At 39.1% G+C, this 22,500-nt stretch overlaps 1 protein-coding gene across 1 annotated transcript in view; it reads left to right on the top strand.

Moving 5' to 3' along the window:
• Window positions 1–22,500, top strand: part of mlycd (malonyl-CoA decarboxylase) — a 172,544-nt gene that overhangs the window by 24,585 nt on the left and 125,459 nt on the right. Inside the window, exon 2 of the mRNA XM_039763498.1 lies at window positions 9,233–9,345. Within this exon, the coding sequence (XP_039619432.1) occupies window positions 9,233–9,345 (113 nt within the window). The remainder of the gene's footprint in view (window positions 1–9,232; window positions 9,346–22,500) is intronic.

The following is a 22,500-nucleotide window of genomic DNA, read 5'->3' as shown; positions in this document are numbered from 1 at the left end:
TTCTTCTACCACCACACGTTTCTTTACAATATTTACAAAGTCTTATGTGCACACAAACCCCCCAAAGTCCTGGCCACACAACACCTTACTTCTTCAGGTCGCCTATACTCTCTCTTCTCTTACCTTGTCCTGCCTCCACCCGACTCCAGCCTCGAATGAAGGGAGGCTGCCCCTTTTATTAGCACCCAGATATGCTCCAGGTGAATTCCGTCAATCACCCACAGACATGCCCCAGTGTGGCGGAAGTGCCGGCTGTTCTCCTGGAAGCTCTTCAAATGTCCCTTCTTCTCTTCTCCCCAGCACTTCCTGGTGTGGCGTAAGTGCTGAGGTCAAGGGCTCCAAAGGCATCGGGGCGCCCCTTAGAGGTGACCATTGACCCCTACAGGGTTGGGCTTCCAAGCCCTCTACCCGTGGACCCCAAAGCAACCAGGGTGGCGGCACCCACGTGATCCAGGGCGGGCGTAGACCCTCTTCCGGTCCTTCAGGGCCGTCGTCCCTGGCATCCCTCACAATATGTATGTGTATGTATGTATATATATATATATATATATATATATATATATATATATATATATATATATATATATATATATATATATATATATATATATATATATATACTGCTCAAAAGAATTAAAAGAACACTTTTAATCAGAGTATAGCATAAAGTCAATGAAACTTATGGGATATTAATCTGGTCAGTTAAGTAGCAGAGGGGTTGTTAATCAGTTTCAGCTGCTGTGGTGTTAATGAAATTAACAACAGATGCACTAGAGGGGCAACAATGAGATGACCCCCAAAACAGGAATGGTTTAACAGGTGGAGGCCACTGACATTTTTCCCTCCTCATCTTTTCTGACTGTTTCTTCACTAGTTTTGCATTTGGCTACAGTCAGTGTCACTACTGGTAGCATGAGGCGATACCTGGACCCTACAGAGGTTGCACAGGTAGTCCAACTTCTCCAGGATGGCACATCAATATGTGTTATTGCCAGAAGGTTTGCTGTGTCTCCCTGCACAGTCTCAAGGGCATGGAGGAGATTCTAGGAGACAAGCAGTTACTCTAGGAGAGCTGGAGAGGGCCATAGAAGGTCCATAACCCATCAGCAGGACCAGTATCTGCTCCTTTGGGCAAGGAGGAACAGGATGAGCACTGCCAGAGCCCTACAAAATGACCTCAAGCAGGCCACTGGTGTGAATGTCTCTGACCAAACAACCAGAAAGACTTCATGAGGGTGACCCAAGGTCCCCATGTCCTCTAATGGGCCCTGAGCTCACTGCCCAGCAGCATGCAGCTCGATTGGCATTCGCCATAGAATACCAGAATTGGCAGATGCACCACTGGTGCCCTGTGCTTTTTACAGATGAGAGCAGGTTCACCCTGAGCACGTGACAGAAGTGAAAGGGTCTGGAGAAGCCATGGAGAACATTATGCTGCCTGTAACATCATTCAGCATGAGCAGTTTGGTGGTGAGTTAATGATTGTCTGGGGAGGCATATCCATGGAGGGTCACACAGACCGCTACAGGCTTGACAAAGGCACCTTGGCTGCCATTAGGTATCAGGATGAAATCCTTGGACCCATTGTCAGACCCTATGCTGGTACAGTGGCTCCTGGTGCACGACAATTCCTGGCCTCATGTGGTGAGAGTATGCAGGCAGTTCTTGGAGGATGAAGGAATTGATACCACTGACTGGCCACCACACTTTCCTGACCTAAATCCAATAGAACACCTCTGGGACATTATGTTTTGGTCCATCCAATGCCACCAGGTTGCACCTCAGACTGTCCAGGAGCTCAGTGATGCCCTGGTCCAGATCTGGGAGGAGATCCCCCACAACACCATCTGTCATCTCATTAGAACCATGCACTGATGTTGTCAGACATGCATACAAGAACACAGGGGCCATACAAAGTGCTGCTTACAATTTTGAGTTGCTGCAATAAAATTTCGGCAAAATGGACTAGCCTGCCACATAATTTTTTCACTCTGATTTTTGGGGCGTCTTTGAATTCAGGGCTCTGTAGGTTGATCATTTTCATTTCCATCAAACGATGTGGCATCCTTTCGTTCCTAAAACATTACCCAGTCTATATCAGTATAGATATCCAGGAGGATTTATTTTTCCCATTGAGATCTGATGTGTTTTCAAAGTGTTCCTTTAATTTTTTTGAGCAGTTTATATATATATATATATACGCACACACAGATACAGTATACCTTTTTTAAATGGGGGGGGAAGTTCCCCATACTTCTGCATATTCTATAGCAAAGTTGGTAGTAGTTGTTGGTAGCAAACTGATTTCCACTATTTTATTAAAAATGTACATTGTGTAAACAAAAAAATAGCTTTTTTTATTTTAATGCATTTACACCATTTGTCTAAAAATGTGTGTGTGTGTGTGAGAGAGAGAGAGAGAGAGAGTGAGAGAGAGAAACTATGTGAGAAGGAGCTAGTTTGTAGTCATTTTATGTTGGGCAAGTGTAAAAGACATTCAAACAGTAAAGTAAGGGTTCAAATACAGTTATGCACAGGTTTATGGCCAACCAAGTTAAGGTTTTAGGTGTGAACGATTCTATTCGATTACAATTATATCAACGATTCTATTCGATATCTCGATGCAGCCCATCAATTTTTCTACATTACTTCACATTATGTTTTCAAATACAAATACAAGCAGTGAGATGTAAGCTCCAGTTTTTATTTAACAAAACCTGAAAATGTAAACAGAAATTGTGACAATTATGAGGACATGCAGGTGATAGGTGTAACAGTTGCAACCCCTAATGGGAGCCATGAGTTTCGAACTAATCGTCATGTAAATTAGATTATGCAGCTACATTAATCTGATGTTTAGTTTGGGAATTTAATTTTACAAGTGCTTCTTTTTAGAAATAAGCAAATATGATAAAGCAGCAAAAAGCACTTCACCTAGAAAAATATTAGTATTATTATAGCTTCATTTGTGTATTGTTAGTAAATGGAAGTGCGGCTATTTGGTAAAACAGTAGGAACAATCGCCATAATACTTTGTTTAATGTACTATACTCCCTATCGGCCACAAAATGAAAACCACCTGCCTAATACTGCATAGGTCTCCCTCGTGCTGCTAAAGCAGCTCTTGCCTATCAAGGCATGGACTCCACAAGACCTCTGAAGATGTCCTGTGGTATCTGGCACAAAGATGTTAGCATTAGATCCATTAAGTCCTGAAAGTTGTGAGGTGGAACCTTTATGTATCGGACTTATTTTTCCAGCACATCCCACAGATGCTGGATTGGATTGAGATGTTGAACTCTTTCACTTATAACAATTTTTGTAGTGTGGAAGGGTGCATTATCCTGCTGAAAGAGGCCACTGCAATTGTGGAATACTGTTGCCATAGAGAGTTATACACGGTCAACAATCTTTAGGTAGGTGGTGTGTGTCATACATCTACGTGAATGCTAGGACCCAAGGTTTCCCAGCAGAAGATTGCCCAGAGCATCACACTACATCTGCCAGCTTGACTTCTCCCCAGAGTGCATCCTGCTGCCATTTCCTTCCCAGGAAAGTAACAACATCCGCACCTACTAGTCCACATCTCTCTATTTTAAAAAAAAAATCCTGGGAGAGGAAGACGGGAGACGAGACGTGATCTTCACGTTAAGATCACGGAAGACACTTCAAAGACTGAGATGAAAGAGAATGGCCACGGAGAGTCTTGCAGGGACCTTAAACCTGAGACTTTTTGCCAAGAGATTGACCCAGGACCATCTCGTGATGATGTAGAACATGAGATTCTTGCAAGACACGCCCTACTTACAACCAATATCAAATAAGACCATGGGCAGCATAACATTCATTGTGTGAGTGTAAGGATTTGAGCACACATATCCAGGGCTGTCAGTGCATATAAAGCGTATAAGGACAATACGTTATAAATGAAACATCGATGACTAAGAGAAGAAGAAAGCAGCGAGGAGAAAAGAGACTCAAAAGCATTGGAGAGAAAAAAGAGCAAAAAAGAAAAAGAATAATCTAGGTGCAAATTCAGAAAATAAGGAAAGTAATTATCAGCCCGGAACAAGTGGAATTGAACAAAAGCAGGTCCAATTGGGCTCAGAATTAAAAGACAGAGAGTAAAAGACAAAGTAGAACTTCATAAAGACGTTCACAAACGTTGGCGCTATACACATGCAGAGCAGGTTAAAGATTATGAAAGCAGTGGAATTCAAAAGGCTCAAAAAAAAATGTTGGAAGCCACCCCTTTGATATATTGGCTCTGTGCTTAGGGTCGTTGTCCTGCTGAAAGATGAACTGTCGCCCCAGTCTGAGGTCAAGAGCGCTCTGGAGCAGGTTTTCATCCAGGATGTCTCTGTACATTAGTCAGGATAAAGGGAAAGATGACTGCAGCAGTCTCCCAGTTTCTGCCATTGAAAAACATCCCCATAGCATGATGCTGCCACCACCATTCTTCACTGTAAGGATGGTATTGGCCTGGTGATGAGCGATGCCTGGTTTCCTCCAAACGTGACGCCTGGCATTCACACCAAAGAGTTCAATCTTTGTCTATTCAGACCAGAGAATTTTGTTTCTCATGGTCTGAGAGTCCTTCAGGTGCCTTTTGGCAAACTCCAGGCGGGCTGCCATGTGCCTTTTACTAAGGAGTGGCTTCCGTCTGGCCACTCTACCATACAGGCCTGATTGGTGGATTACTGCAGAGATGGTTGTCCTTCTTGAAGGTTCTCCTCTCTCCACAGAGGACCTCTGGAGCTCTGACAGAGTGACCATTGGGTTCTTGGTCACCTCCCTGACTAAGGCCCTTCTCCCACGATCACTCAGTTTAGATGGCTGGCCAGCTCTAGGAAGAGTCCTGGTGGTTTCGAACTTATTCCACTTACGGATGATGGAGGCCACTGTGCTAATTTGGACCTTCAAAGTAGCAGAAATTTTTCTGTAACCTTTCCCCAGATTTGTGCCTCGAGACAATTCCTTTGACTTCATGCTTGGTTTGTGCTCTGACATGAACCGTCAACTGTGGAACCTTATATAGACAGGTGTGTGCCTTTTCAAATCATGTCCAATCAACTGAATTTACCACAGGTGGACTCCAATTATGCTGCAAAAACAACTCAAGGATGATCAGGGGAAACAGGATGCACCTGAGCTCAATTTTGTATGTAATTACTGTATGTACATGTGCTTTCTCAATTTTTTTTATTTTTAATCAATTGGCAAAAATCTCAAGTAAACTTTTTTTCAGGTCATTATGGGGTGTTGTGTGTAGAATTCTAAGGAAAAAATGAATTTAATCCATTTTGGAATAAGGCTGTAACATAACAAAATGTGGAAAAAGTGATGCGCCCTGAATACTTTCAGGATACACTGAACATATGATGACGATATCATCCATCCATCCATCCATTTTCCAACCCGCTGAATCCGAACACAGGGTCACGGGGGTCTGCTGGAGCCAATCCCAGCCAACACAGGGCACAAGGCAGGAACCAATCCCGGGCAGGGTGCCAACCCACCGCAGGACACACACAAACACACCCACGCACCAAGCACACACTAGGGCCAATTTAGAATCGCCAAGTCACCTACCCTGCATGTCTTTGGACTGTGGGAGGAAACCGGAGCACCCGGAGGAAACCCACACAGACACGGGGAGAACATGCAAACTCCACGCAGGGAGGACCCCGGAAGCGAACCCAGGTCTCCTAACTGCGAGGCAGCAGCACTACCACTGCGCCAACGTGCCGCCCCTGACGATATCATTTTATGATGAAATGCAACAAAATGTTTATTATGTTACACAGATAAAACTTTAACTTTATTTAAATAATCTATATTGTCAATAATTAAACATGGCAGGACATGGTGCTGCAGCACTAGCTGTTAGCTTGCGCTCCGTTCATGAATTGTTCCTGCCTCGCGCTGTATTCTTACTGGGGCAGGCGTGACACTGGAAGGATAGATGGATAGAATAATTAAACACGCAGTACGATGATATTTCAATGTTCCTTAAAAGTTTTGAAGTATCTACGATCTAAGCTTACAGATGGCTTAATGTCTATTACAGAGCTGATTGTGTGGCTATTGGGTATTTGGAGAAAAAAAATGTAAGGACAGGAATTGGAGGTTAGTACGGTTGAAAGAGACAGTACTTCTGTAATAAAGTATTTCATCGAAGGTCGCGCATGGCGTAGCAAGCATCTGAGACAAGAACAATCAATGTGCTACCGTATTCCCATGTTTAATAACATGATTTAACTCCTATCATCATGAAAATATCACGTATATATTTCAGTATTTTAATTATTCAGAGAGCTGTAATATCACAAATGTAATGGATTTTTTCAGTATGCTGCTGTTGGAGTATGTGAATTTCCCCTTGGGATCAATAAAGGATCTATCGATCTATCAATTCTGTGTCCTGTCGGAGGAAGAGAAAGCCGGTTTAAGAAGCATGTAGTGATTCTTACACATAGAGCACATAGAAGATCAAATACAAAACTACTTGCTACTTTAGTTACAATGGGATTTGAGAAACTAATAAATTAAACAATTTTAAGATGAAGTTTATGATGATCTACTTTAATGACAAAATAAACTATGTGATTAAAGAGGAAATTTTGAGATTAAAGTTGACATTTCATGCTTTTTTCCCCACTGTGTGCCTTTTTTTTCTCTGTACCCTAATAAGCTTTCATATGACACTCAGCCGGTGGGCTACGACTCTCCTTTTCACAACGACTTTGATATGTGACAAGTTCTTTTTTATTTCGGGCACTGTGCGACTTTGTGAACTTCAGCTTTCGAGTTTCTCCGACACGCTATGTCACTTAATTGACTTTCTTTTGTTGTTTATACCACTGTTTAAACCAACAAATAGTACGTTTTTCCTTGCCACCACTTGGTATTCGCTGAAATTCTTATATTTTCCCCCGTGCTTTTCCCATTGTCTTTTCACACAACGCTGAGCTTAAAGGCTATTTATATTGATTTGTATATTCAAAGAGGCGTAATTCTAGGAGGAGTTGGGGCGGTACAGCAGGCACGTGCGCGAGCATTACTTTTAACGCTGACCAGGATTTATGTAGCGGAAGAACTTAGAAGTTGGCAAAAGCACAGATTCCTGCATCTGGAATTTTTTATACGTAAGCACATTTCGGCTTTTGTACTAGCATCATGTTATAGTGTGAATTCTATGCATGGCATTATGCATGAGACCCCAGGTGTCATTGAAAAAAAGCAGGACAAAGTGAGGTCAGAAATAAAAGACAAAGTAGAAAACAAAGTAAAACATCTTAAAGAGGTTAAAAAACAAGGGGGCCAAACACATGCAGAACAAGATACAGAATATGAAAGCAGAAAACAACAAAAGTGTCAAAAAAAAGAAAGTAAACATCGCATTAGCGCAAACAAAGATAAATTATTACTCGGAGAAATAACGAAAAGGCAAATAGAGATCAAATATATGGACATAGTTGATATGTCAGAAGTATGTAAATATTGTAAGGCTTTGAAGTTTAAGTCAGAGAATTTCAAAAACGTGGTTTGCCTCACATGAATTGATTGGTTACTTTGCAAAAAAAAATTATTAACTGCTGATGATGTAGATCGTTTTGTCTGTGCCGAAATTCCAAACAGAGAAATTTATCCTGAATTATTGTATAAAGTCATTTAACATGTCTCACTGACCTCATTTAAAAGATTCAGCATATTGGGACTCAAAAGATTCCAAATATTGTTTTTACAGGAGTTCAGAAATAAAAGGGAAACTAATGAAATAGCAACAATTCAAAGAAAAAAAATCTTAAAAGTGTGTATCCGGAAAACCAAACACGGGGATGGCGAAGCGAAGCGAGCAGGGGGTGAAGCCCCCTAGTGATCTAAAAGAAAATATTTATCTGACTAGGCCACCTGCTTCCATTGCTTCATGGTCAAGTTCTGATGCTCACCATGTTCGGTGGTGGACAGGGGAGAGCATGAGTTGTCTGCCCTGTCTGTGGCTTTGCAGCCCAATACTCCAGCAAGCTGATATGCACTATGTGTTCTGACACCTTTTTCTCACAGCCAGTGTGAAGTTTTTCAGCAATCTGTGCTACAGTTGCTCTTCATCAAGACATCAATGAGCCTTGTCGACCATGACCCTCTGAGTGGTTCACTGGTTGTCCTATTTTGGACCACTTTTGGTAGGCACTAACCACTGCATACAGTACTGAAAATATCTCACAAGATCTTCCATTTTGGAGATGCTCTGCCCCAGTCATCTAGCCATCACAGTTTTGCTCTTCACTCAGACTGATAGATTTGCCCATTTTTCCTACTTCTAACACATCACTTTCAAGAACTGACTGTTCACTTACTGCCTATTATATCCCACTGTTGACATGTGCCATTGTAAAGAGATAATCAGTGGTCATCACTACACCTGCTAGTAGGTTTTAATGTTGTGGCTGATCGGTGTATCTGGTGTTTATAGAGCTATGTGTCAAGGTTTATTTTATGTGCACAGAGTTTCCTAGTTTTAACATAGCATACAGTAATAATTAGATATAAAATTTTTTAATTTTTGTGTTTACATTTTTTTAATCTCCATATTTTTGAAAATAAATGCACTTTAACATGTACAATGTACATGAAATTAGGATGATGATGATGATTTTTTTCCAATCGTAAACTAGAAAAAGATTTTTGTTTGCCATTGACATTTGAATTTTGAGAATGCATTTGTTACTGTATAAGTACAAGTGTAAATTTATGGTGATTCTCCTTTAAAGGCAGTAAGTTCTTTCAATGAATAAAAGAAGGAGTTTCATACATTACACACTGAATCATTGGCATTAACTACTTTGAGATCACATCAACAATTGAGCCTTTATACACTTTGATGAACACAGACCACTTGCTTCAAAGCAGTGCTTAATGATCATATTAACGCTGCGTATTGTTCTGTAAAATTAGATCTTTAAACAGAGCTCAGATTTACTGAAGGACAAGCAAATCACATATTGCTTAAAACCTGTATACTTCTGAATTTCAATTTGAATTGTAGGAACTAAAAATGTTTAGTAAAAGATAGGTCACATTGTTGTGGAATTAATTTGTGTATTAGCCTGATACTACTAAATCCACTTAAAAAGTAAAAGGTTGTCTTTCCATCATTTATCTGAGATTAATAGTATAAAATTATTTTTTAGTAGAAATATAAAAAGATCCCCCCCCCCTTTTTTTCTAGGGCCTGAATGCCACTTTGAAAATCATGCTATCAGAGTGGTTTTCTGTTGGATTGCTGAAACTTGAGAGAATCACATGGAAATCCCCTTGCGAGCTGCTTCAGAAAATTAGTCAGTAAGTATCAATTTTTTTCTTTTTTTTTTTTTTAGCATGGTTTGCTTTGCAAATGGCCTGTTACCCTTTATACCCACCTATTTATCAAGATTTCTCTTTTAGCACCACTTTAGGGAAAGAGATATTGAGTCTCTGGAGAGGGGCTCTACCATAGAAATGTAGTGCTTTTTATTGCTATATTGCAGTTGCAAAGACATAAATTGAAGTAAAAAGAAACACTGCATACACCCTGCTTGTGCCGATTTTGAATCCAGTAGAACAATATGATTTGAGCTTCATAAAGGGTTTAGACTGAAACGGTTAGGAAAAAGTAACATGTATATTTACTGTTGTTTCAAGCCAAAGTACTGAAACAGAAATTTTGTAATGGATTATTCCAAATTGGGCAACAAGAAATATAATTTGCTTGACAGATTATGACAGTTGGTTCAAACATTTTGCAATGACTTATGCAGTGAACTAATGCCTTGATTTTTTTGGGGGTAAGACTATTCAACAGAGAACCAGTATAGTACATTTTGGTCAACATGACATAAGCAATTGATAATGTTGGAAACAGCAGACAATTGTATAATTAGGTAATCAAGAATTGGAAGGCCACAGACACAGTTGCTGTTAAACCCAGGTCTGGCAGGCCAAAAAAAATACAGTTTCCAGTTATAATGTATAAGGTGCATAACGGATTAAACAATTAAAAACTGGTATTGATCATTCGTACTGGATTGCTTGGTTGTCTTTTTGCTTTTGAGACTGGTATTTAAGACACCATTATTTTGCAAGAGGGAGCATTAACATTCTCACAGCAGTTCATCTAACTTGCTAAGGGACTTCTGCAGTGTTTGTAATCTTTGAACGTGCAGAGGTTTAGGTAGACTTTCTTATCCAAGTGGTGAAATAGAAAATATAAGACTTTGTTACCCAGATAATAATAAAGGTAAGGAAAGAGGAAATAAGACAACATATGACAACCATTGTTATAATCTGTACACACTTCAATAAGATTTCCAAGAGTAAGAATAATGAAGTCTAACAGTACACAATAATAATTCAAAATTTAAACATGACCGGTACAGCTACTAGAATTCAAAATGCCTATAGCTCTGGGGATTAAAAGGAGTTCTTAAATCTGTTGCTTTTGACAGTTGGGAATTTAAATCTGCAGCTTGATGACAACAAATGAAACTTAAAAAACAGAGGATGTCTGACAGAATCAAGTTGGCCTTCTCTCTGATTTGTTTGCTATAAAATACAGTGAGAGTGGGCTGCAGCATACCAATAATTTTACTTCTTATTTTGACAGTGTTGTTCAGTGTACTGTCTGGCAAGGCAGATAAGAAGGATTTAATGAAAAGGGTCAGGAGATGGACAACACTGATTCAAAGTTGAAAAACGGGCCATGGTTGAACACTACAAAGTTAAATGCAGTAACTTACCTAAATTAAGATATGAAACAAAAATCTAGTCAAGAAACAAAAATTTAGTCAATCTAGTGCAGTAGAAGTCAGTATTAAAAGTAATCAAAAAACACTTCAAAATCACTTGGAAAAACTACTGAAATCTGAATCTTTGGATGCCTACTTTTATTGCAACAAAGTTTTTAATTTGTGTTTTGGAAATTGCCATTTCACACTGCAGCCGCTATGACATCATCTGGCATGACTTCTAGTTACATCTAGAACCAACAGCAATACCAGATAGTGTCATGGCTCAAATGTTAAATGATAAACCTTTGGACAATGTGTTTATAATGGTAAATGGTAAATGGCCTGTATTTGATATAGCGCCTAACTAGAGTTCAAGAACCCCCCTAGGCGCTTTACAACACAACAGTCATTCACCCATTCACACACATTCATACGCTGGTGATGATAAGCTACTATGTAGCCACAGCTGCCCTGGGGCACACTGACAGAAGTGAGGCTGCCGAACACTGGCGCCACCAATCCTTCCGACCACCACCAGCAGGCAAGGTAGGTTAAGTGTCTTGCCCAAGGACACAACAGCTGCATTCTCATGCCGGGAGCCAGGATCGAACCTGCAACCCTCCGATTGCTGGACAACCCGTTCTACCGACTGAGTTACTGCTGCCCGCAAATGCAAAATGATAACAAAAGTGAAACTATGAATATCATAATCCCCATATTACAGACAAAAAACATTTAAAATAACATAAGAAGAAATTTATTTACAAAGATTCAAATTGTCCAAAACAAATACCCCATTCCCCAATTCACTATAGTTTAGACAGATTGTATTCTTAATTCTGTCAACATATAAAAGCATACTGTATTTGACAACAGATTCACCAAACATTTTGATGGACTGGCACCCTAGCCTGGGATTGTTCCTGCCTTGCACACTATGCTTGCTGGAATGGGCTCCAGGTTCCCCATGATCCCAATCAGGAATAAGAGGGTTTGGAAAATGGATGGATGGATTCAATAAAATAAGTGCAGAAACTTCAGATTCTATGCCTGTTTGAGCTAAATATGGCCAACTGTACTTCCTTCCAGTATTTAGGTAACAGTTGGAGAGTCAGTTAGTGGGAGGAATATACACTGGTGAAATTTGCAGGCCCTCCAAAATTTCTAACCTCAGTGGTTATCCTAAGATAAAATAATAAGCATAGTAGGGTTTTTTGTGCAGTATCCTAAGATACCTGCATTCAAGCTGGTGAGGACACAGATAGACAGTTATGTAAATAGTAGGATTTTAGATATGATACATTTACTGAATGTTTATAAATTTATTATGTGTTAGGATACTGTGCAAAATAATGTGTTTTAAATGCTTTATTTTCTTTATCTGGATATTTACTTGATTGAGTGGAGTGTAAGGGATAAGTGGGATGAGAGTAGAGTGGAACAGTAGAAAGTCATCGGCTGAAGAATGGTTGCTAAAGAGCCATTGTTAGGGGGAGAGTTGGGTCTGTGTACGTGATAAAAATACCCATTCAACATACAATTTGTATTGATAATATGCATATTTACTCTGTACTGTATTTACATGTTGCTTAATATTATTTTACTCTTGTTTTATCGTTTTGAACATATGTTTGCACACTTAATTTATCTGCTGAAGAGAGTACTATATACAGTATAAATATATTTAATTCAGTGTGTATTCATTATTTTTATGAAAATATTTCTGTATAATATTTTATGAAGGACCTGTTTGTATTTTCTGTAAAATTGTCTGTAAATCAGCCTCTAAAAATTCATCTGTAAGAAGTTTTAAAATAACATTGTGCTTCAGTCTTGTTTAATCAATGATTTGAAACTTCTCTAGAATACCCATTCAATCAGTCTTTCAGTTAATCTGTCACATAGAACCTTTAACAAATACTTTACAAAGCAATTATCATGATTACAGCACAATTACAATTTCTTTTGATGACTCATCCTACAAATGAGTCTGGTGGCTTTTGTCTGCAATTTCCCTTAAGCATTTACAACATTTTTGTGCAGAAATGTTTGACATGTTGATTTCCAAATAGAAAGCTTTCCGTCTATTTTTGAACCAATCTATTCCAATACTTTTTTCTGCTATGTTGTTTACAAGCCAGGAATGAAACCTATGTTGGACATTTGTCTCTCACAGGACATGATTACATAAACATACTCGATAAATTTTGACTAATCTCACTTTTACTCTTCAATCTCACTTGTATGTGGCTTGTAATATGGACTTATACCAGGGGAAAGGATAAGGCCAGGATTTGAGCTCATAGCTCTGGTGCTGTGAGTCAACAATTCTAACTGCTGCGTCAAGTTGCCACAACACATACACACTTGGGGACAGAAAGGGATCAGTGATGCCTGTGCATGTCTGAATTAAGGTTCAGGGGTGCCGAGATAAAGGAGACTATTAAAGATATCTCTGTGAGATGCCAATAGGTGTTTCAGTGTCCTCTTGTGATTCAGTAAATAACTCTACGATGGGTCTTAAAAGTCAGTTATTGTCAATTTTCATTTGAAATTAAAGTAAGAGATAAGTTGGGCTAGGTAACTGTCTGGAAGAACAGAGGAAAATATTAGTCAGAGACAAGGATGGGATGTAGGTTCTGTCTGAGCCTTACTGTAGCAATATTCAGGCCCTGTCTAACTATTGGTTTGGCTAATTCACATATTTCAAAACACAGTGCCACATATATTCTCTTAATGCAACTTGAGCCCATGCAACAACCTGTCCCCAAAGCTCTAACTTATTTGTCTTTTCGTGATTCACCATGAAGCTACTGTTCAGACAACTAGGCATCCTTTGATTTCTGATGCAGTATATATTTTGGCAATATAAAGAAAAGTACTCAAAAATAATATGAATTACAGTTCATAACATCAAAGACAAAAAAAATTCTTGCAATTAAAAACAATTGTTTATTGTGGAGAATAATAACAATTACATGAAAAGTATACAATAAATTAATTCTGCAAACAAGAACATCACTGAATCTATATTAAAAGTTGGCCAATAACCTCCTGACCACAACACACCTTCCTCTTCGTTAGCCCCATTTTTCTTTTTACTTATATCTTTACTATTCCTGTTAAAATAATCTTCTAGAAGATGGATCTGCACTACATTTGATCTTATTTTTATTTGATTGCTTAGATATGAGGTGCAATACTCTTATTTAATAGGATGGTGAACATGGTATTATAGTTGTACTCAAAGACTTTAAACTTTGCTTTGTTTTCTGTAAGGTTATATATATTGATTGTTCCATTGCATCTGTACTCTCTGAGGTATGCAGACCTGGGACTGGGCAGATCTCTGTAGGTGGGCACACCTTTTATTGGTCTGGTCCCTCAGATAGTTGTGATACTTACAGAGTAGATGATGCTGTGTTGGATTGGTTCCTTCCAATGGTGTCCGATGTCACTCCTTTAAATGAGTACATAATGAGACTTAAGGCACTCTCTGGGTGCCTTTTCTGTTCTCTCAGTGTGTACTCCAACCATGGTGAGGGATGCCTTGATGAGGGAGACATTCTATTCAAACTTCACTCGGTGGTTAATGGGTGTCTGTGAGGTGACACTCCTCTGGTCATGGGTGACTTCAATGCAAGGACTGGCACTGATAGAGCTGACTATGAGGATTGAGACACTGGAGGCTCCTACAGAACAACAGGATCTACAGAAGTGGCCAGTTTGTGAATTCTGACAATTGTTGCTACTCTGAGATCCAGCCTAGGTCCACTAGGCTACCACCTATTAGGAGAATAATGCTTTACTTGTCCAGACTCCAAGGTCAGGCTGTTTCTAATGAGTGTGCATGCAATTTGTGTAAGGGACTTGCAGACTTGGGTGCGTCTGCTGATCCTAATGTAATGCGGGAGACCTTCCATGACAAGACCCTGAAGGTTGCTGAGGGTTGTGTTGGTGTTGTTGATCTTCCCAGAAGGAGGTATTTAATCTTGCAGGGCACCCTGAATATTATCACGGCTTAATAACAACTCGTCTGTACCAGGAACTGAGAATTACAGCTGTGAGAGTTCTGAGGACAGATAAGGAGGCCCTTGTTAGAGGAATCTGTGAGTGACACACCACCTATGGTCTAAAGACCCACGTCCTGCTTACAGTGGAATCAAAGCATTTTGCAAATCTGAATCTGTTCCTTTGCAGTCAGGGTGGGTAATGAAATTGTCCTTGCAGATGATGCTGCAATTGTGACCCAGTGGGCCGGCTACTTTAAGCAGCTGTTTAACACTAGAATCCTTGAATATTCAGAATGCCGAACTCCCTTAAATTCTCTTGCACCTCCTCATCGGTGTCTGTTTTGCAAATGTATCAATCAGCACAAGCAGCAAGCACCCTGCTCACTCATCCCCCACCGAAGCAGCTGAAGTCAAGTCAGGCGCAAAATTCTCAGAGCTGAAGTCTCTGGAATTGTATAGGGTAAATAATATATTGTTATTTGGAATACATACATTTCATCTGTGTTCAATGCCTGCAACGATCTGTGTAAATGAAGGATTACAGGAAATGTGAAGCAAGAAATGTTGAACGCATAACTAAAACAGAAACATGTTACAGTAATAATTGATAAAATGTTGGCATGAAGTTTATAATGTGTGACGACTGACGTCCAAATAAACACTTTCATAAACAGTGTAACAAAACAGGTGTGCTTTTATTGAAGAATGTAATCGAAGAAAAATAAATTGTTTAATTTACATGTTACTGACAATGTGTAAAAGTGAAGCTAAACACTCAATCAATACGAATAGACCCGTCCACTTGGCTGGTGCAGAGGTAATAACTGCTCTCTCATAATTGAGAGGTTGTGCGATCAATTCCGGGTACACCTCGAGTTTACCGTTTTGAATAGTGAGCTGTTGCTATTGTTACTATTATATAATAAAGTCATCCATTTTATTTGAGACTGTAATAGCCGGTGTAAATGTTTGGTACTCGTAAAAGTTAACGCTGAAGCAATAAAAGCAGACACATAAACGCAATTCTGTTATTTTATCTTGGTATCTTGTTGAGCAAACAGATACCACAATGTCTTTGGTAAATGTTAGTTTTCCTCGCACACGTACAGTACATTCACATCAACATGTCATTTGAATGATTTTTTTTTATTAAAGAATCCAAGAATAAAACGGAAGAAAAAATCATTCTAATGACGTTGATATGAATGACTGTGTGCATAGAAAAGAAACATCTTTTACAAATACAGTGGAACCTTGGTTCACGAACATCTCAGAACACGTACAAATCGGGTTACGACCAAAAAGTTCACCAAACTTTTGCATCTGTTCACTACCACATACAAACATGCCAGTTTCCCTTTCGGTTTGTGCATGCCGATTTCTGCATGTGTTGCATTGTTCTCGGTCAGACGTGCTTGCTTTCGCTGTGAACTCTTTGTGCTCTATTTCATTTCCCTTCCGGTTCGTATGCACCGATTACTGTATTTAAGCACATGTTCAGCCTCTCTGTTACGCACCAACGTCTTCGCGTCTCTGCTGCTCGCGTTGTGAAGAGCACCCCAAGGAGACGCTGTTGCTCCTCTGAAACACCCTCTTAAACGGTGATACAATGGGAAACAAATGCAGTTTTTTTTTTTAACCTTATTTTCGCTCGATCAGCCGTTGGCTAACTGCTGCCGTACCATTTGATCTGCATCTTACGCGGCGCTTCGAACATTTAAAAGCCTGTACAGCAGCTGTCCTACTATTTGTCTTTTATTTCTGGCCCTGGACATGGTTAAATCTCGCAGGACGCAAGTTCTGGATATTTTTTAGTTTAGAATTTAAAAACAGAATAAGAATCTGAAAATCTAACCAACACATTATTCGATAAATTCTGAAATGAATGATGCCAAAAAAATATATGTAGGTTTTAAAATCAGCCCGATTTTAAAGCATGACAAAAAAATTTCACATAAAATTGTTGTACAAAATTGTTGCACTTTTAGGCTTAGGATTTTATATACTAGGCTGACCCGCCTTTTAAGACGACCGACTTTTAAGTTGACCACTTCTTAAGGCAATTCAATATGTAGATCAATTTGATATTTTATACAAACTCATTAATTTGGTTATATTGCATTTGAGCGGTAATACTTTAATACTCGTAGTTTCTGTTATTTTTGTGATGAAATTTAAACTTTTTTTTTATATTGAGGTCACCCTTTTGAACCCCCCTGATATTTGCCACGCGGTGAGGCATTTGTACTCCATCAACATTAATTATTTCCAGAGACATAATTTTGTCTATTTTTCCAGCGCGTCGCGCACAAAAGAAAGAGAACACTGGGAGCACCAAAACTCTGCTCACATCATGTCGCTTTCTACCGCAAGCTGCAAGTAGTAAGTCTGTGATAAGCGGAATACCGCTACGCTTTCCACTCACGGGACGGAAGGACAATCCCGACCGCTTTTATATAGTAAGAAAGAAGAAGAAGAAGAAATCACACAGTCTGGAGTAGAAAATCATTTTTTACCTGGAAAAACGAAACTACAAATCCCATCGTGCATTGCAAAATGGACGGGGCGTGTGTGAAACGGAAGGACAATCCCGACCGCTTTTATATAGAAGGATATATATCCATCTATCCATTTTCTAACCCGCTGAATCCAAATACAGGGTCACGGGGGTCTGCTGGAGCCAATCCCAGCCAACACAGGGCACAAGGCAGGAACCAATCCTGGGCAGGGTGCCAACCCACCGCAGGACACACACAAACACACCCACACACCAAGCACACACTAGGGCCAATTTAGAATCGGCAATCCACCTAACCTGCATGTCTTTGGATTGTGGGAGGAAACCGGAGCGCCCGGAGGAAACCCACGCAGACACAGGGAGAACATGCAAACTCACGCAGGGAGGACCGGAAGCGAACCGGTCTCCTAACTCTGAGGCAGCAGCTACCACTGCGCCACCGTGCCTTTATATATATATATATATATATATATATGTGTATATATATATATATATATATATATATATATATATATATATATATATATATATATATATATATATATATATATATATATATATATATATATATATATATATATATATATATATATATATATACTGTGTATATATATATATATATATATATATATATATATATACTAGCAGAACACCAGCTTGCGAGAAGTAGTGTGTTAAAGAAGTTATGAAAAGAAAAGGAAACATTTTAAAAATAATGTAACATGATTGTCAAAGTAATTGTTTTGTGTATTTGGCGGCAGCGTCACAAAGTTATTTTCGTCTAGCTGCATCAGAAAATGTACCACGACGTCTGACGCCTCCTTTTACTGTTTTCTCACAGCTTGATTGCTGCTGTCATATATATATATATATATATATATATGTATATATATATATGTATATATATATATGTATATATATATATATATATATATATATATATATATATATATATATATATGTATATATATGTATATATATATATGTGTATATATATATATATGTGTGTATATATATATACACATACACATACATACATACATACATACATATATACATACATATATATATATATTTATACATACCTATCTACATCATATATACACACACACAAATTATATATATGTGCGTATGTATGTATGTATGTATGTACGTACGTATGTGTGTGTGTGTGTGTGTGTGTGTGTATATATAAGTTAAGCGAGAAAGGCTTTGGTTTGGGATCAAAGGAAAAAAGGTGTAAAGAAAGGAAAGTTGCCTTTTTTTTTATATAGTATAGAGATGTGTTAAGCTGGCGTTATGATCGGCTTTTGGGCACAGTCGCGGTGGGTCTTGTGTAGACTGGTGAGACGTCCCTGCCATTAATCGGCTGTAATGGCACCATCAGTCCTCCACTCGTGTGCGCGTCTTCATAATCCGTGGTGAGGACCTCATAATCGTATACGTGCAAAAGAAAGTGTGAATCGCCTTAATATTATTTTGCCGTGGTGTAGAAAAGGGGTCCCGTGTTTGCACTTGTCTGGGCTATAGCGCAGGGGGAGGATGAAAAAAATTAAAAGTGCTCACTTTGACTTAAGGCAGAAGCGCAGTCAGCGTCTCAAAGGCCGGCACAGCTATGCACGCGCTGGCTGCTCGACTTTTGCTGGGCAGGAGACCACAGTTTTGCAGACTCGTTCATGATATCAAAAGTCTCAGCGATCTTTGGAGGTCATTCATATATTATATGATATATATATATATATATCAAAATACCAGCGCCTACTGGCGGAGAAGTAGTGTTAAAGAAGTAATGAAAAGAAAAGGAAACATTTTAATAATAGCGTAACATGATTGACATTGTCATGATTGTTGCTGTCATATATATGCCTGCCTAAATAAGTCACCCTCGCTTTGCTCTTACTTTTTACCGTTCATTTAATCATAGCTAGTGGCGGAAAAATTATAAAATGGAAGGAGGATGGCTTTACCAAAACAATTATTGATGGCGAATCGATTATTTATAAAGCTTGAATTGGTGATCTGTTTTTCTGTGTTAACCTCATATTTTTCATACTTCTTCTCAAACTAAGGTGGTGCGAGGGTAAAATGAATCGGGATGCGCTGATCAATGTAATCTGCTTGTAATGCAAAGTGTGATTAAATGCATTATTTTTTAGCGCGTTATGGAGCACATGCATGAAGCTTCTCAGCTGTGCTTGTGCTAAGAAAAGGAAAGTTTTTAAAAATAGCGTAACACGATTGTCAATGTGACCTTTTGTAAGTAGTGCCTGGAGGATTCAGTGTGTAGAAACTCTAGAGACAGCGTGTGTATTAACTTGTGGATTTTTCTGTGAGTATTTGGTGGCAGTCTGACGAAGTTGCTTGAAGGCGGCGTTAACTGGAGCTCAGCTCAGAGCGAAATGAGATGAATGGGAGGGATATGATGGCGTGACTCCCCACCCGCCTTTACTGTCAATCCCCACAAACACAGTCTCTCGGAATTTGCATAAGCACGCCCCTTCACCTACAATTTTAACTTAGTTACAAAGTGATCAAAACTCTCATTTATATCCTCGTCCTCTCATTAAACTTGTATCCCGCATTACCTGTGGGCATGTGAAACGCCAGCGTAGCCTGTCTATGAACTTAATTTAAAGTTTAGGTTTACACCTTGCTTTCTTTCCGAGGTAGCATCACTCATGAATATGGTAGTATATGTCACTTTCGCTCGCTTCTTATTGTTTCGCTGCCTTCTCAATTATATAATGCATGTTTTCTTAAGCGCTTTTGGAGGTCTTCCTGGTTTTCACGCACTGCGTTGACAGTCAGTTCACGTGATTACGTGGGAGGCGTGATGATGTCACACGAAACTCCGTCCCCGTCATTCCAGCTCAACTCCATTACAGTTAATGGAGAAAAATACCTTCCAGTTATGACCATTAGGCGTAGAATTTCGAAATGAAACCTGCCCAACTTTTGTAAGTAAGCTGTAAGGAATGAGCCTGCCAAATTTCAGCCTTCTACCTACACGGGAAGTTGGAGAATTAGTGATGAGTCAGTAAGTGAGTGAGTGAGTGAGGGAGGGAGGGAGGGCTTTGCCTTTTATTAGTATAGATATATACTGTGTGTGTATATATATATATATATATATATATATATATATATATATATATATATATATATATATATATATATATATGTATATATATATATATATATATATATATATATATATATATATATGTATATATATATATATATATATATATATACTACTACTAGCAAAATACCAGCTTAGCAGCAGAGAAGTAGTGTGTTAAAGAAGCAATGAAAAGAAAAGGAAACATTTTGAAAATAACGTAACCTGATTGTCAATGTAATTGTTTTGTCACTGTTGTGAGTGATGAGTGTTGTTGTCATATATATATATACACACACAGCTATTTAGTATCAGTGCAATACGCTGTTTGTTAAAACGGTTGACTCCCGCTCTGACGTGCAATAACAAATCAAATCATTAAGTTGTCTTTGCTCATATGTCATTTTACAGCTGGACGCCTGGCATCTTTTTTTGGCCACAAGTTTGTTTCTATTTGGTGTGAGGTTCTGTGTTGCGGAGATTCTCAGGATGGATTGCAGGTGCTCATCAGTGAGGCGACTCCTGTGTGCTGTTTTGTTAGTCTTTATCACTGAGAAGAGCTTCTCGCACAGATATGTGCTACCAAACATGCACAAGGTTCGAGCATGTAGACAGACTTTTTTTGTTCTTCAAAGTCACCTAAGCGCCGTGCAAACTCAGTGCGCAATAACTCTAGCTTCGCAATAACTTGCAGCATCATAAGGTAGACTTGATTAACGCGGTAAGTGTTCGGCAAGGCAGCTGAAGCGCTGCATTATGGGATCTGTAGTTTATTGTGTTACCATCGCTTCATATACCCGGGCCATTAATAACAATTAAACAGTATATAAAATGATCTCGCGGGCCGGATATAATTACACGCCGGGCCAGATGTGGCCCGCAGCCCTTGAGTTTGACACATATGGACTAAATAGAACTTGAAAAGATATATTTTTTCAAATGTGATCGCGCAATTCAGATAGAGTTGACGCGCACTACAGCCTGCATGCCTCAATGAGTCATCCTCCTCGCTCTTACTTTTTACCGTTCATCTAATGAATACCCTGAGTATGGCTTTACCAAAACAATCATTCATGGCGAATAAAGTATCCATTATTCGAGTATGTAGATCGGGATATATATATACATATATATATACCCGCGTATCATAGAGAAGTAGTGTGTTAAAAAGCTAGAAAAGAAAAGGGAACATTTTAAAAATAGCGTAACATGACTGTCAATATACAGTATTTGTTTTGTGAGTGTTACTGAGTGTTGCTGTCATCAAGGATTTGATTATCATTATTTCTTTCAATCAGGTTAGTATTTGTAGGATGTGTTGTGTTCAAGTTACATTCCGTGTTTGTCAATCGTTGTAAAGATGACAGGTTTCATTCATCGATTCGTTTCTTACTGCATCAATAAACAGCTCGTCTTCTTCTTTATCTGAGACCTGACACACTGCATGCACGGGTTTTTACACTGTCTTCCTTTAGCGGGACATTGACTTTTTCCACGTGTGCTTTGTTTCCGCAGTAGCTGGATTTATGAATATGCTTGTATATCAGGCGCTTCATATTTTTGCTGCCTTTTCAATTGTGTAATTGGTTTTGTTCAGCGCTCTTTGGAACTGTTGCTTTTATCTGTGCACTCGTCAGTTCCGTGAGCCACTCGGTGTACATGCATCGAAGGTTCCCAGCTGTGCTGGTGCCATCTCGTGCTATGTCCATAGCTGTATTTAATGTTACCTTAGTCCTGGCACTTAAAACTTTCTCTCACAGTTTAGCTGCGTTTGTGTCAAACACCACCCTGACCATCTCATCTTCCTCTCCATAAGCACAGTCCTTCACCCGTGAATATTTACCCGTGGCAGTTTGCTATTGGATTGCGCTGACGACGGACCTTATATGGGCAGGCACTAAATTACAAGCGCCAGCGTCAGCCTGTCTATGAACTTAATTTAAAGTGTAGGTTTACATGGTGCTTTGTTTCGAGTAGCAGAACTCATGAATATGGTTGTATATGTCACTTTCGCTCGCTTCTTATTGTTTAGCTGCCTTCTCAATTATATAATGCATGTTTTCTTGGCGCTTTTTGAGGTCT

The sequence above is a fragment of the Polypterus senegalus genome, chromosome 9, assembly GCF_016835505.1.
Source record: "Polypterus senegalus isolate Bchr_013 chromosome 9, ASM1683550v1, whole genome shotgun sequence".
In the NCBI taxonomy this organism is placed as follows: Eukaryota; Metazoa; Chordata; class Cladistia; order Polypteriformes; family Polypteridae; genus Polypterus; species Polypterus senegalus.
Note: the sequence above shows the minus strand (reverse complement) of the source record. Positions and strands in the feature narration are given on the sequence as shown.